General features: G+C 48.3%; 2 protein-coding genes across 2 annotated transcripts; one reads left to right on the top strand and one right to left on the bottom strand.

Annotated features, from left to right (window-relative positions):
* Nucleotides 1–4,975: 4,975 nt before the first annotated feature.
* On the top strand, nucleotides 4,976–6,904 carry LOC133919589 (small ribosomal subunit protein eS24z-like). Its single transcript, XM_062364025.1, has 5 exons — nucleotides 4,976–5,168; nucleotides 5,253–5,294; nucleotides 5,383–5,553; nucleotides 6,489–6,575; nucleotides 6,683–6,904. Exons 1-5 carry the CDS (start codon nucleotides 5,085–5,087, stop codon nucleotides 6,713–6,715), a joined length of 417 nt encoding a protein of 138 aa, XP_062220009.1. The 5' UTR covers nucleotides 4,976–5,084; the 3' UTR covers nucleotides 6,716–6,904.
* Nucleotides 6,905–7,283: 379 nt separating this feature from the next.
* Nucleotides 7,284–8,965, bottom strand: LOC133919578 (senescence/dehydration-associated protein At4g35985, chloroplastic-like). Its single transcript, XM_062364014.1, has 5 exons — nucleotides 8,339–8,965; nucleotides 8,114–8,238; nucleotides 7,861–8,027; nucleotides 7,694–7,778; nucleotides 7,284–7,618 (listed from the first exon to the last, which is right to left on the bottom strand). The coding sequence occupies exons 1-5, from the start codon at nucleotides 8,897–8,899 to the stop codon at nucleotides 7,459–7,461; spliced, it is 1,098 nt and encodes a 365-aa protein (XP_062219998.1). The 5' UTR covers nucleotides 8,900–8,965; the 3' UTR covers nucleotides 7,284–7,458.
* Nucleotides 8,966–13,522: the final 4,557 nt, after the last annotated feature.

The following is a 13,522-nucleotide window of genomic DNA, read 5'->3' as shown; positions in this document are numbered from 1 at the left end:
GGACCTGTGAATCGATGGCCTCATCGGTGAGATCTGGACAGTAGGGTCACGAGCCTAGCATAAAAAATGCCAAAGAAACGGTTGCGATGTTACCCATGGAGCTCTCCCGGGTGTAGTTGTCGCTCCCTATGTATAGGAATGCCGGGTGTGCCCTCCTCCGCAAGGGGCACAATCTGTGCTTCAAGCCGCTTGACCCGAGTGGCAAGGGTCAGCAGCTCCGGAGTTGTCTTTAGGGCGCTCCCCCAGTTTTTGGTGACTAGCACTAGTGCGCTTGGCACTTACAGGTTGTCCAAGGCGTTGTCTGTCGATTGGTAGAACCAATCCTCACCCCAGCCATCACTCCTGGTGGCCGATCCGGTCACCGATCAAGTCGAGTAGAAAAATCTGAAGAGATCGAGACACGACTTGACCCCAATAAAGTTCTCGCACATGTGAGCAAAGATGATCAACATGATAATAGAATTGGGGTTAAGATGGAGGTGGTGGATGTCGTAGAAGGCAATGAAGGTGGTGAAGAACTCGAAGAAGTTCGGCACGAGGCCGGTCAGGAAGAAGGAAACAAACATGATGGCCTCCCCCTGGCGAGGAGCAGGCACACTCTCCCCGGAGCGGTATCCAGAAGACAGGCAGTGAGGGAGCAGGCCGGCATCGTACATTTGTTTCATCCTCGACGTATTGCATTTGGACTTGGGAAAATCTGGCTCATTGCTAGAGCGCGGCACCATCGGAAGGCGGTAGAGGTTGCTGTGGGAGCAAAGGCGAAGATGAAGACAGAGATGACGGGCTCTGAGCGCAAAGGCTTAGAGGCTATGGGAAGTGACGAAAGGATTTGTGGGGAACCTTTGGCTTTCCAATTTATAGGGCCAGCGCGATATCCCGACCGTCGCAGAGTCTAACCGGTTCGAATTTTGAAAGGCTATGCGTGGGGAACCGAAATTCCCTCGGGTCCAACAACAATTAATGTTTCTCTCTCTCACGATTCTCTTCCACTCACATTTTTCCTCCCCCATGATTTCTCTCTCTCTCTCTCTCTCTCTCTCTCTCTCTCCAGACATTTAAACCTCCACTTGGGATGAGGTTTCCTAAGTCGACCACAAAAGCGGGCCGCATCGACGACCACTCCCTAGGCGAACTTATGTTCACACGGGGCCCAAGTGATTCGATCAGGCCCGTCCATGGCCTAATGGTGTCCAACGACCTTGGAACCATACGATGAACCACTCTGTCCACCTCATCCATAATGGAGCTTGGGGGCTACTGTCGATGTAAAGAATAAGGGGATCCCCTGTCCGGAGGGCCCCCACCGGCAGATGCCAGCTGGCAGTTGTTATTTTCAAAACCATGGTCCCCCTGCGCGACCAAGCGGGGCTCACGCAGCCAGTCTCCTGGTCGTAGATGGAAACCCCGTGACCAGCCCTTGCGAGTCGCGGAGCAGGTACTCACTTAACCACTAATCATATTTAATGCTATCCATTCATGTGTTTTCCTTCCGTAGGAACCCTTTCAACATGCAAAGTAGTGGGTCGGTGTAGAGATGGTGTGACCCATCCCGTAGAATTTAATGCTGTGGGATGGCCTGGCAGGCGGGCGTGACAGTTTTGCAGCGGGCGGGACGGTGTTTGGCGGATGGGGCAGGGCATGCAGGATGACCAGGGTGGGCCAGGCATGCCCACCCCTTGTAATGATGACCTAGGAGTAGCTGTTTTTCGTCAGGCATATGGCAGCCACCGTATTTGGCACGGTCTAATTGTATGTATACGGTACGCCTCGCCTCCTGCTATATAAAGGGGGGAGAACTGGGCTTGTAGAGGGGGACATCCTGGAGAAGTTCATCCAACTCATAAGAAAATACATAGGATGTAGGCCTGTTATCCCAAAGGAGGCCTGAACCTGGATAAACCCTATTGTTCTCGAGTTTCTTCGACACACACACACCCACCAACAATCACCGGAAACGTTGATCTTGCACCCATCGTTTGGTATACCCCAGATACATTATCAGGGATCACCTCCACGACACAACTCATGATTAGAGATTTTTTCTGTTCAGATACAGCCTTTGGAGTTGATGGGACAACCAAAATGTCAGCCATATATACTTCCTCTATATTTAAAAAAAAACATGTAGAGGGATGGTCTTATACTTTCAATGTTCAATATTATAACTCATAAAAATCAAAGAAAATAGACCTGAGATATTGTCGCCCGGGCAGTGGGCGATAGGACCTTGTCGCCCATCATTTGAGCAATAGGACCTTGTCACCTATACTTTGGGTGACAGGTTCCAATGCCCAAATGTGGGGCGTACTTGGGACCTTGTCGCCCAACAATTGGATGATAGAGAAAAATTGCTTGACAACTGGATGATTATTAGTCATCCATTGGTTGGGTGACAGACGTTTAGTCTTGTAATTTCTACAATCTAGCGCCTATTTTTATCTTTTTAATAAAAACTATATTTAAAAAACATTCCAACTTGGTCAAGGCCAACAGGCTCGATGGCCACATTGGCAGTGGAGACGAGGATGGGCTTGTTGACCTTTTACACAAACCATTCCGGTGTGTTTAGCTCCCGAGTCTTGACTAGCGTGAGTGTTGTTGGGATCACAATCGCAATACGGTGAATAATACTCGTAACCGTGAGTGTAATGACTGTTGCCTTTTTTTCATTACATCAGTAAAGTGGAGTATTTATAGCCGTACCACAACCACCACAATCATCATTACATTTGTGTCCCTTATCTACAAGAATATTCCTTTTAACACTAAGAAATATCCCAAAATATTCCTAAGGTATTACAGTCATTGTGCATTTACATTGCCTTGTATTATCTAAACTCGACATGTGTCCTAAAGGGTCTCGCGTCAGGTCTCCCTTTAGCGATACATACAGATTCTATCTGGTTGCCTTCTTGCCGAGCTCCTACAAGCCGGCAGATTTCTCCTCGGGAAGGCTTTTGTTCTCTTACTGAAGGTTCTTGTGCCGCACCCCTTCATCCTTCGGTCTTCGCACCTAGGCTTCTCCCCCCGGGTTTCGTCTCCACGTCCGTCCTTCGCGTTTCCTTGCTTCGTGTGTTCCCTTTGGGACCACCTCTTGTACTTTCGAACCTCCAGTCTTTCGTTGTACATCCTTGGGTCTAGCCCCTGCAGAGTATTAAGGAAAACATCATTATCTTGACATTAACCTTGCTATGACCAAAATCAACAAATAGGGAACAACATGGTACTATTCTCCCAACAAGTCTCCTTGCCATATGTCAATCAGAACACAACATTTCAGTGTGTCATCTACAAGTGGACCTAGAGTGCTGGGGAACAGAAAAAACAAAGCAGATTTTTATATATTTTTAACATAAATAATTAAATAAATATATCTTGGATGAGAAGATTTGCAGAATTAGGCGACTACCGCCCTCTCATAGGGCGGTAAGGTGCCACCATGGCAGGTCCAACCCTTACCGCCTTCTAATGAGGCGGTTAGGCTCGGATAAACAGTACCCGCCCTTTTTTCCAATTTTTCTCCTTTCCACTTTCTCTATTTGGGCAGTATTTGGGCAGTAGGGTTTCAGTGCTTCAAAATTTAGAAAACTTTTTTTAGGGCCTATAATTCATGATAAATCTATTTTAAAAAGATTCACCTTAATACCCCCGTGTAGGTTTCAAAATAAAAAACTCCAAAAAGAGCTACTTTTAGAACTTCTAGTAATTTTTAAGGTCTAAAAAAATTCCTAAAAATCTGAGAAAAATTACTAATATTCCTCTCATATGTCTTAATAATATCTAAAATTATTTTCAACCCTAAGTTACTTGGTGAAAAAGTGAGTTCATTTGCAATGCTCCGTTTATATGCATTTTTATCATTTCATGTGATATTCTCTTTTAATTCAATTTGAATTCAAATAAATTCAAATATGCACAAATTCATCTAAACTCTTATGGAATATATATAAATATGAATGTGCATAATTTGGGGTGTGACATCAAATAAAAAAAGAAATATCGGCAATCGGACAAGTACCTGCATAAAATCATCCAAACTCTTATGTAATTTTGTGCACATTCATGAGGCCGTGAGGTGGTCGGACACCAAAATATCCTTTGGGTAAGAAGATTGCCCTGATAACTTCGTACGGTCAGACCGCTTCCCAATAGTGGTCGAGCCTATCATAAATAACTGCAGGGTTACCCGAGTGAACTCATGTACTTTGTATATGTATTTCATAAGAGTTCGGATGAATTTGTGTATATTTGAATTTGTTTGAATTTAAATTGAATTGAAAAGAGAATATCACATGAAATGATAAAAATGCATATAAATAGAGCATCACAAAGGAATTCACTTTTTCACCAAGTAACCTAGGGTTGTAAATAATTTTAGATGTTATTAAGATAAATGAGAGGAGTATTAGTGATTTTTTCCAATTTTTTAGGATTTTTTTGGCCTTAAAAATTGCTACAAGTTCTTAAAGTAACCCTCTTTGGAGTTTTTTTTTTATTTTGAAACCTACATGGGGTATTGAGGTGAATGCTTTTAAAATGGATTCATCATGAATTATAGGCCCTATAAAAAAGTTTCACAAATTTTAAAGTACGGCAACCCACTGCCCACATAGAGAAATAGGAAAGGAAAAATTGAAAAAAAAAGGTAGGTACTCCGAGCCTAATCGCCTCATCAAAGGGCGGTAGGGGCTGGACCTGCCATAGTGGCACCTTTCTGCCCTCTCAACCTTACTGCCTCATGAGAGGGCGGTAGATGTTTAATTTTGTAAATTTTTTGATCCGAGGTATATTTATTTAATTATTTATGTTAGGAAATATAAAAATAAAAAATTCTTCATGTTGCCTAGATTTTGGGCCAAGAGTACCAAAGGTTTTTGGGCCTCAATCGTGGCCCGTTCGTGTCAGGCCCTTCTACTATCCAGTCCCCACCACCTCCCGCACCTCCAAGCCCACGATATAAATATCCACCTCACCCTCTCCTAGGGTTTTCCGTGCCGCCAGCCAGCCCTTAGCCCTCGCTCCTCTCGCGCGCCTCCTCCCCTTCATCTCCTCTCCCCCCGGCGGCGGCGCGGCCAGCTCCAACCATGGCGGACTCCAAGGCCACCTCGGCGGTCACCCTCCGCACCCGCAAGTTCATGACCAACCGCCTCCTCTCCCGCAAGCAATTCGTACGTGCCATCCCTCACCTCCCCCTCCTTCCCATCTCTCTCTATCACTAAATCTCTGCCTTTTTTTGTCACCTTTATCTGCAGGTGCTCGAGGTGATCCACCCCGGCCGGGCTAACGTCTCCAAGGTGAGATCTCTGTGCCGGTATTGTACGCGCTGCTGCTGTGGCGTGAGCGTCTTTTCTGGATCTCAGGGTTGGGGGGTTCTGTGTGTAGGCGGAGCTGAAGGAGAGGCTGGCCAAGTTGTACGAGGTGAAGGACACAAACTGCATCTTTGTGTTCAAGTTCCGCACCCACTTCGGAGGAGGCAAGTCCACTGGGTTCGGCCTCATCTACGACAACCTCGAGGCCGCCAAGAAGTTTGAGCCCAAGTACCGCCTCATCAGGGTATGTTGCAATCTAGTACTTGCTTCTAAATCTAAGAACTCGCTGTCTGTAGCTATGCTCTCGGTGCTTGCTTACTTGAGGCTGGATAGTTGCATAGTATCCTTGTCCGGTGTAGCTCCCAGTGTGAATGTATGACTATTGATTTAAAATCGCTAGCACCTTTTCTGTAGCAACACACACTAATACAAAGTTGATGGGCAGGTTAGTAGTTTGTGTTCGTGCTTACATTTTTTTATGTAAATTCTGCTGTATATACGCTTTGTTTTTGTGGGAGTATCAGGAAGATAAATAAGCTGGTGGAACGATAGATTTGTGGTAGGTAGTGCTGATCTTTTTTGTAAATTGTAATGCACATTGATGTAATGTGCACTACTTGTTTGCAAATGCATATTGTTCCTACTATGTGCTGCAGTATGGTGCCTGTGATTAAGAACATAGTAGTACAAATCGAAGGTCAGGACACTTATGCTGAAGCTGCATAATTTATAGTGTGCCTTTTCTTGCGACAGTTGCATTGCACCCTCGCTAGGCCTTAAGCTGGAAAGAAATGTTATGTCATTACCCCATTTAGCTGTGGTAAGATTTGAATGTATTGTAACGCAGTAATCACCTACAGATAGTGCTCCTATGAGATGACACTATCTTTATGACGAGTTCAGCAAAAACTCAACAATGCACAAGACTGTAGATAGTGATATATATCATCTTATCGGCCTTTTTGCATTGTTGACCAGTGGTGTTAAGATTAATACATCACTAAAATGACATGTCAATGTTTGATTAAGTTTTGATTGCGTGGATTTGATGAATGTCTCCAAAGGTTGCCTTCTATATGCTAGTGCTTTCAGGTGGTCCATTAACATTCCTATGGATTTTATTTACCTCCTTGTAGCTTCTGTATATTGTTCCTGTGATTAATTTTCTGGTTTCCTCAGAACGGTCTTGCCACTAAGGTTGAGAAGTCCCGCAAGCAAATGAAAGAGCGGAAGAACAGGTCCAAGAAGATCCGTGGTGTCAAGAAGGTGAGCCACTTATCATGATATTTCTGGCCTGCAGTTCCTTTATGCGTTATGTATTAGGTCACTTCTGGTTACTGACATAAGCTGTGGTTTCTGTTATATTTTTACAGACCAAGGCTGCTGATGCTGGGAAAAAGAAGTGAACACTCATTTACATTTGCTTTACTGTTCTGAACTCCGGCTGTTCTAGCAGCAATGTCATAATTATGTTCGTGTTAGGTTTTGTTCTCCCCAGCATTGAAGTGAAGTTTTGTTATTCCAGGATGTGAACCCAGATTGGTTATAGCATGTTATGAGAAGGCTATTAACTTGCAAGCCAACCTATTTTCTCATGCAGTTGTGTGATTTGCTCATCTTTCTGATGCTTATCAGCTTTTATAATTGATTATGTTGATCGTGTGCTTCATTTGAGTGTTGCTCCTGAATTCTGATGCTTGTCGAAGCTAAGTAGTCTTCCTGCCGAGTTAGGACTTTGGACATGCTACCGCAGCATTTCAGGATATCATGACCAGGATAGTTCTCTATTGTAGTATCTTGCAATGACAACCATTGTGCTAATATTACTCCGTTATTGGTCAGTCCACTCAGTCCCTGCTCTATCCGTTTGTACTAAATTTAGTGCGGGGGTAATCCTTCTCTGTTTTTTTAATGGGTAACATGGAGTAAAAATAAATATTTGGTAGCACAGCAGAGGGCACTGAGGCATTATCTAGAAATCTTTGTCATAGTTAATATCCGTTAAATTTATCATCGTCAGTACATGATCATTCTGCATAGCAGCGTCTTCTTTTGAAAGCCATGCACACCAGTCACAATGTATAGCATTATCTCTTGGCGAATTGTAGCGGTTTCGCTGTGCTGCGTGCTGCGCAATGCAAATGGGGCGTCAGTTCCTCTTCCTGACGGCGCTCTTCACCATGTTCCCAGGGAGGGAAGACGACGGTGTGACGGCCTTCCTTATCTTGAAGAGGTTCCACGCCGTCCCCACGGCGTGGCCGGCCGTCGCGAACGCGTCTTCGGTTGCCTCCCCTGCGCTCTCGCCGTACCTAGGAAACGGCCGTGTCTTAGGCATGAAATTTGATCAATTCTCTAATTTTCATACGGCATTCGAGTGTTCTTACCTCCTGGACACTGCACCAGCGACGACACTGGAAGTTGCAGCAAGTGATCTCTTCTCAGCAGCCTCTACTGCGTCAATAACTTTATCTGGCAACCATGGTCATAGGTTGAACATGACACATCCCTTGTCTAGTGAACAATGAGCATGAAGAGTTGGCAGGGCACTCACTGATAGCATCAAGAGAGGCCAGGATGACCTCGCCGGGGACGGTGGCGACGAAGGCTCTCCTTTGCTTGGAACGAAGCAGTGGCGCCGCCATCGACCCCGTCACCGAGATGACCGTATCCAGCAACGACTGGCTCATCTTCTCGGTCATCTCCGACAGCTTCCTTACCCTGAAGGTCAGCCGAGATCATCAGCCGGTGCTAGTAGTAAGCAATAAGGCAGGCAGGCAGGCAAGGATCCTAGCTAGTTCAGTTACCTCTTGAGGCTCTTGTTGACTCCTCCACGCTTCGTGCTCGCCTGGCTGCTCCGGTCAGCTCCGCCGAATCGGTTGCTCACGTCGCCGGCAGCCTGAGGACGAAACAGGTCGGCTCCCCTCTGAACCTGCAAGAAACAGATGTGTGACCCAGGCATACCAATTCTCCAGTCTCAGTCTCTCCACTGGGCCTGTCAGAACGAAGGGGAGGGACAGCGACCAGAGCACCTGGCTGGCGTAGGCCTCGCTGCACATGAAGATGCCCTTCACGAGCTGGCCGGTGCCAGAGGCGATCGCTTTCGCGAGCACGCCGTTGTAGCCTTCCATCCTTGGCTCGAAGTCGTTCCAGTACCCGTCCGACGACGTCGGCCTGGAACTCGACTGCAGGGAAGCGGCGACCGCAGAAGGGGCGGAGAAGCAGGCGTTGGAGCTGAGGAAGCTGTCGAGTGACGCCAGCGCGGTGGCGTCGGCCGCCGTAGCGGCGAAGGAGACGCCGTAGTTGAGGAACGTGCCGTCCTTGTCCGGCAGCGTGAACAGGTAGTGCAGCCGGTCGAGCTTGACCACGGGCTCGTCCCGCGCCAGCGGCCAGCCCAGGTCGCGGCCGACGCGCACCACGGCGGCCACGGCCACGTCGTCCTTGGTGATCCTGACGACGGCGAGGTCGCCCCGGGCGATCTCGACGGGGCCGTCGGAGCCGGCCATGAGGTGCACGGACGCGCCGGGGACGCGGAGCAGCTTCTCCTCGCGGACGCCGCGCGGCCTGGCGGACATAGCGCCGCAGCAACCCATGCTACAAAACGCGAGCAATTCAGGGTCGACACTTGCAGCTGAGGTTGTGATGAGCTGAACAGAACTGTTAATATAAACAGACTGTTAAGGACGTAACTGTCAGAAACATATATCAGACAGGGTTGTTTCAGAGAATAATTCCACTGCAAGTAGGTCATGCTTTCTCATTCCTTTTCGGCGAGCAGCTTTATTCCATACTTCATGGCTAATACATTCGCGGACACCCCAGAGGATGAGAATGGAATAACAGCTAGCCATCCAAACGTTCGGTTATGTTATTTAGAAGGAAAAAATATATATTTTGGAAACATTAACTTTACAAATATTTGGAAGAAGAGAACAGTAGGATTACGAAGGTGCCAGATCAACAGTTCCACTCAAACCAACAGTTACGCAATTAAGTTTACAAGCAAGAAGAGCAAAACGGAACGACTAGCAACTTTCACCTATATATGCTAATGAACATATCACAGAGGCAAGCAGGCATAGAACTAGGGGGAAATAATCTAGGAGTAGTATTCAGTGCCAACCTGAAACGCACCCTAGTGGTCGTTTAGTCCAGATCACCATTTTCACAACAAGAAACTGACCAGATTACTCATAAATGCCAAATCCAACAATTTGTGCTTGTAGGTATATAAGCATCAGTATTAGTGTGTCTTGTCTATGTGGAGGAAAAAGTAATGATAAGAGATTAAAGTTAGACTACTAACTAATAGATAGTCTACTCAATTAATCCATTAATCTTGCAGTGCAACGTAGGAGATATCGTGTTGCTTTTGCGGGTAGAAACTTGTGTGAATTCGTCAGCACCTTCAGGGAATACTTGAGCAGCAGTTTCACTATTAGCCATTCTCACAATTGACCCACAAAACAATGTGATGTTGAGGTCACAAGCAGTCCAAAAGTATGGTGCTATGTTATCATAATAACTATTAGTTATCTTATCATAGTAACATAGAAAGAGACGAACATAGAGAAAGGGAAATTGCTGAAAGGAAACAATAACTCTGTATATTATATCAGCAGTGATAATTATACAGATAAATTCCTACAGCATGACGGAAAATAGTACTCTTATTTACTTGATTTGGACATGGCTCAGATAAATTGCATTGCAACAAACAGAAAACATGCATATATCTTATGATGGACACACTACAGTTAAATGTTTCAAGACAACAGAAGTTGATGTTAAGCACTCTGAAAATGAGCAACAGATGCTGCAGAATTTGGCCATCATATTGTTAACTAGCTAGACCAAACAAGCATTGTTGCAGACATCAGCTACAAATTTAGCATGGAAAATTAAAAATTCCGAGTAGTAGGTTAGTTAGCAACCAAGCATTATCAATGTAAAGAATAAGGGGTCCCATGTCAGGAGAGCCCACACCGGCAAATGCCAGCTGACAATAAGTATTTCAAGACCGTGGCCGCACCGCACGACGAGGTGAGTCTCCCGCGACCAGTCCCCTGATCGCAGAAGGAAACCCCGCGACCAGCCCTCGTTGGTCGAGGGGCAGATACTCATCTAACTAGTCCGAATCGCACTTAATGCCATCCACTTATATGTTGGCCTTACAGGTGAGCGTCATCGTTTTTGCAAGCGGGCGTGGCACCGTTGGGCGGATGGGACATGGTCTGGTAGACGACCGAGCAAGTGGGATGGTCTCTCAAGTGAGCAAGCAGCACGCACTGACAGGACGGTCACGCAGGTGAGAGTGCGGTGCCTCGTGATTGGACGGCCCAGCCCGGATGACCCAGGCGGAGCGTGCATGCCTACTCGTTGTCATCATGAGCTAGGATTAGTTGTCTCCACCAGTGTTAGGCCGGTCACGGCGTTGACACAGTCTTGTACGTGTGTCTTTTCCCCTGTGCTATATAAAAGGGGGAAAGCCGGACTTGTAAAGGCTAAGAAAAACACACTCGTTAACAAGTTCATCCAAGGCATAAAAAAATACATATGATGTAGGGCTGTTATCCCACGGGAGGTCTGAACCTAGACAACTCATTGTGTTCTTGAGTTCATCACACACATACACCCACCGGAAACGTTGATCACACGCCCGTCGTCTGTTACACCTCGAAAACATTATCAGGGATTAACCCTCGACAGTTGGCGCGCCAGGTAGGGGGTGCGTTTTTGCATTTTGATAAGTGTTGATCGTCTGGTTGGGCTACTCATGGTCGGATCCACGGCAACCGCTGAGTCCTGTTCTGAGGACCCCAGCCGCCGCGAGGTGTTCGTCATGGGGTACGACCCAGATAAGCCCGGTGTGCTCCAAGTATGGGACACCGAATCGGAGTCCGAGGGCTTCGAGACTCAACGTGAATTTTGCATGGAAGACCATGCAGCAGGGGCGATAGAGGCCCTCACATCCCGGGCACAATCGGTGAGCCCCAGGCCACGCGCCCAGAGGGAAACCCACCCGGCGCCGGACATGTTGGCGCCCCGATACCATACCAGCAACTACAATGCCGCCCGGAGGAGCACCCGCATAGGGAGCAGTCTTTGGTGGCATCATCACGCAGGCCGTCAAACCACACGAACGTTGGGGGTTCCCCCCTTGCGATTTTTCGCCGCTTTGTGGTCGGCAGCTCGAATACGAGGACATGATGCTTGCGCAGAATCTGCAGATCGTGTGAATGCTTCTCAGCCACCCGCCAGTGACCGTGATGGAGGGTTCACCGATAGCACCATGGCTACGCGACCTCGCTCTCGTGGTCGAAACCGCCCGACGCCAAACCGCGGTAGCAAAGACCGCGTCCATTGCAAGGACATGTGACAATCACAATCGCCAGGAATCGCGATAGGCTACGCGGCCAGAGAGATCTCGTGCCCCCTCAGTAGCTGGAAGTGCTCGAAGACCTCCACCGCGTGGGGATAGCCAACTCACTGACTTGCGCGACTCTCTTCGCCAACATGACCTCCACGGTGTGATTCAGGGCCAGAGGATCTGCCGACAACAGGAGGACCGTGCTCGGCGAGAGCAGGACAAGGGCAAGTGGCCCTACCGTTCGCCTCCCTCTCACAGGGAGGCATCGGATTCCTCCATCCCATCGCCTAGACCTCGAGACCGTCGGCTCTCTCCCAAAGCGCGTGTGGCCGCCCATCAGCAAGTAGATCCCCGTGACGGGACGGGGTGCAACGCTTTATCGGCCTGGCTGCGAGAGGTGCATTGGCCGGATAAGTTTCGACCAGTCCTAACCAGAAAATATGACTGCTCCTCCAACCCGTAGGAATTCCTGCAGATCTACACCACCATAGTGTAGGTCGCAGGTGGCAACGGGAAAGTCATGGCGAACTATTTCCCGACCATATTGACTGGTTCGGCCTGGTCTTGGCTCGCTCATGGGAGGATTTGTGTGACCAGTTCATCGCTAACTTCTAGGGGATCTGTGCCCGACCAGGGGTCAAGGACAACTTGTACTAGGTCAGGCAGTGATAGGACGAGTCCATGCGAGACTACACCTAGCGTTTCACCAAACACCGGAACATCATTCTAAGGATCACAGGCGAATCTGTGGTCATAGCCTTCCGAAGGGGGGTTAGAGACCAGAAGATGGTCGAAAAACTGGCCACCAAGGAAATCCGAAGCACAACCGAGCTCTTCGAGCTCGTAGATAAATGCGCACTAGCCGTAGAGACCCGAGAGCTACCGAAGGTCGCAGCTGACCTCCGACCAGCCCACCTCATCCAGAGGGGTCGGTCGGAAGGAGAAAAAGAAGAACAAACGCAAGGTTGGGCCGCCTGAAGTCTTGGATGTCGAGAAGACCGGCCAACTGCGCTGGCGCTTCGAGAAGAATGACGGGAAGAAGGGCAGAGGTTACTGCCCTATCCACCATACAGACGCCCACGACCAAACCGAGTGCAAGGTCATGCGAGGTATCATCGACAAGGAGCTTAGGGAGCGCAAATCCCGTCACGACGATGAAGGAAAGGACGGGGCCAACCCCGACCAATCGGCGCTGGGTTTCCAGCAGGCCGATCACATGGTTCACCATATCTTTGGGGGCGCCGCAACATATTTCTCGAACAGGGAATACAAGTAGAGGGTCCGTGAGGTATGGGCGACCACACCGGGTCCGAGCCCACGTCTAAAGTGGTCGGAGGTACCCCTCACATTCAGCCAGGTAGACCACCTCATGTGTGTTAGACGCCTTGGTTGCTACCCCATCGTGGTCGAACCCATAGTGCAGAACATCCGACTAGGTCGTGTACTGGTCGATGGAGGGAGCTCCATCAACCTCCTCTTTGCCGATACACTGGACGCCCTGCAAATTCCGAGGAGCGTGTTGAAACCATCTCCTCCCTTCTTCGTAATTACCCCCAGTTCCTCGGCTAAACAATTGGGGCAAATCGAGCTACCAATCACCTTCGGCTCGCCAAGTAACTTCACGACCGAAAGGGTCCTGTTCGATGTGGCGCACTTCAGGATCACTTATAACGCGATCCTGGGGTGACCTGCGATGGCCCAATTCATGGCCATTGCCCACTATGCCTACCAGACAATCAAGATCTCCTGTCTGACAGGGGCCATCACCGTTGTTGACAACGTTAAGACGGTCTTGCACTGCGACAAGAGAAGCCTCGACATGGTTGAGCTGACTCCAGGGTCGCAG

Source organism: Phragmites australis, chromosome 1, assembly GCF_958298935.1.
Source record: "Phragmites australis chromosome 1, lpPhrAust1.1, whole genome shotgun sequence".
Taxonomy (NCBI): Eukaryota; Viridiplantae; Streptophyta; class Magnoliopsida; order Poales; family Poaceae; genus Phragmites; species Phragmites australis.
The sequence above is the reverse complement of the archived record's forward strand: the minus strand, read 5'-3'. Positions and strand labels throughout refer to the sequence as shown.

Excerpts from the sequence above, each read along its gene's own strand:
- LOC133919578 (XM_062364014.1), bottom strand. The coding sequence starts at position 8,899 with ATGGGTTGCTGCGGCGCTATGTCCGCCAGGCCGCGCGGCGTCCGCGAG. Across the intron at positions 8,028-8,113 it reads GTCAACAAGAGCCTCAAGAG|GGTAAGGAAGCTGTCGGAGA; the intron begins GTAACTGAACTA and ends GCTGACCTTCAG. Across the intron at positions 7,779-7,860 it reads GGCCTCTCTTGATGCTATCA|ATAAAGTTATTGACGCAGTA; the intron begins GTGAGTGCCCTG and ends CATGGTTGCCAG.
- LOC133919589 (XM_062364025.1), top strand. The coding sequence starts at position 5,085 with ATGGCGGACTCCAAGGCCACCTCGGCGGTCACCCTCCGCACCCGCAAG. Across the intron at positions 5,295-5,382 it reads GCCGGGCTAACGTCTCCAAG|GCGGAGCTGAAGGAGAGGCT; the intron begins GTGAGATCTCTG and ends TTCTGTGTGTAG. Across the intron at positions 5,554-6,488 it reads CCAAGTACCGCCTCATCAGG|AACGGTCTTGCCACTAAGGT; the intron begins GTATGTTGCAAT and ends TGGTTTCCTCAG.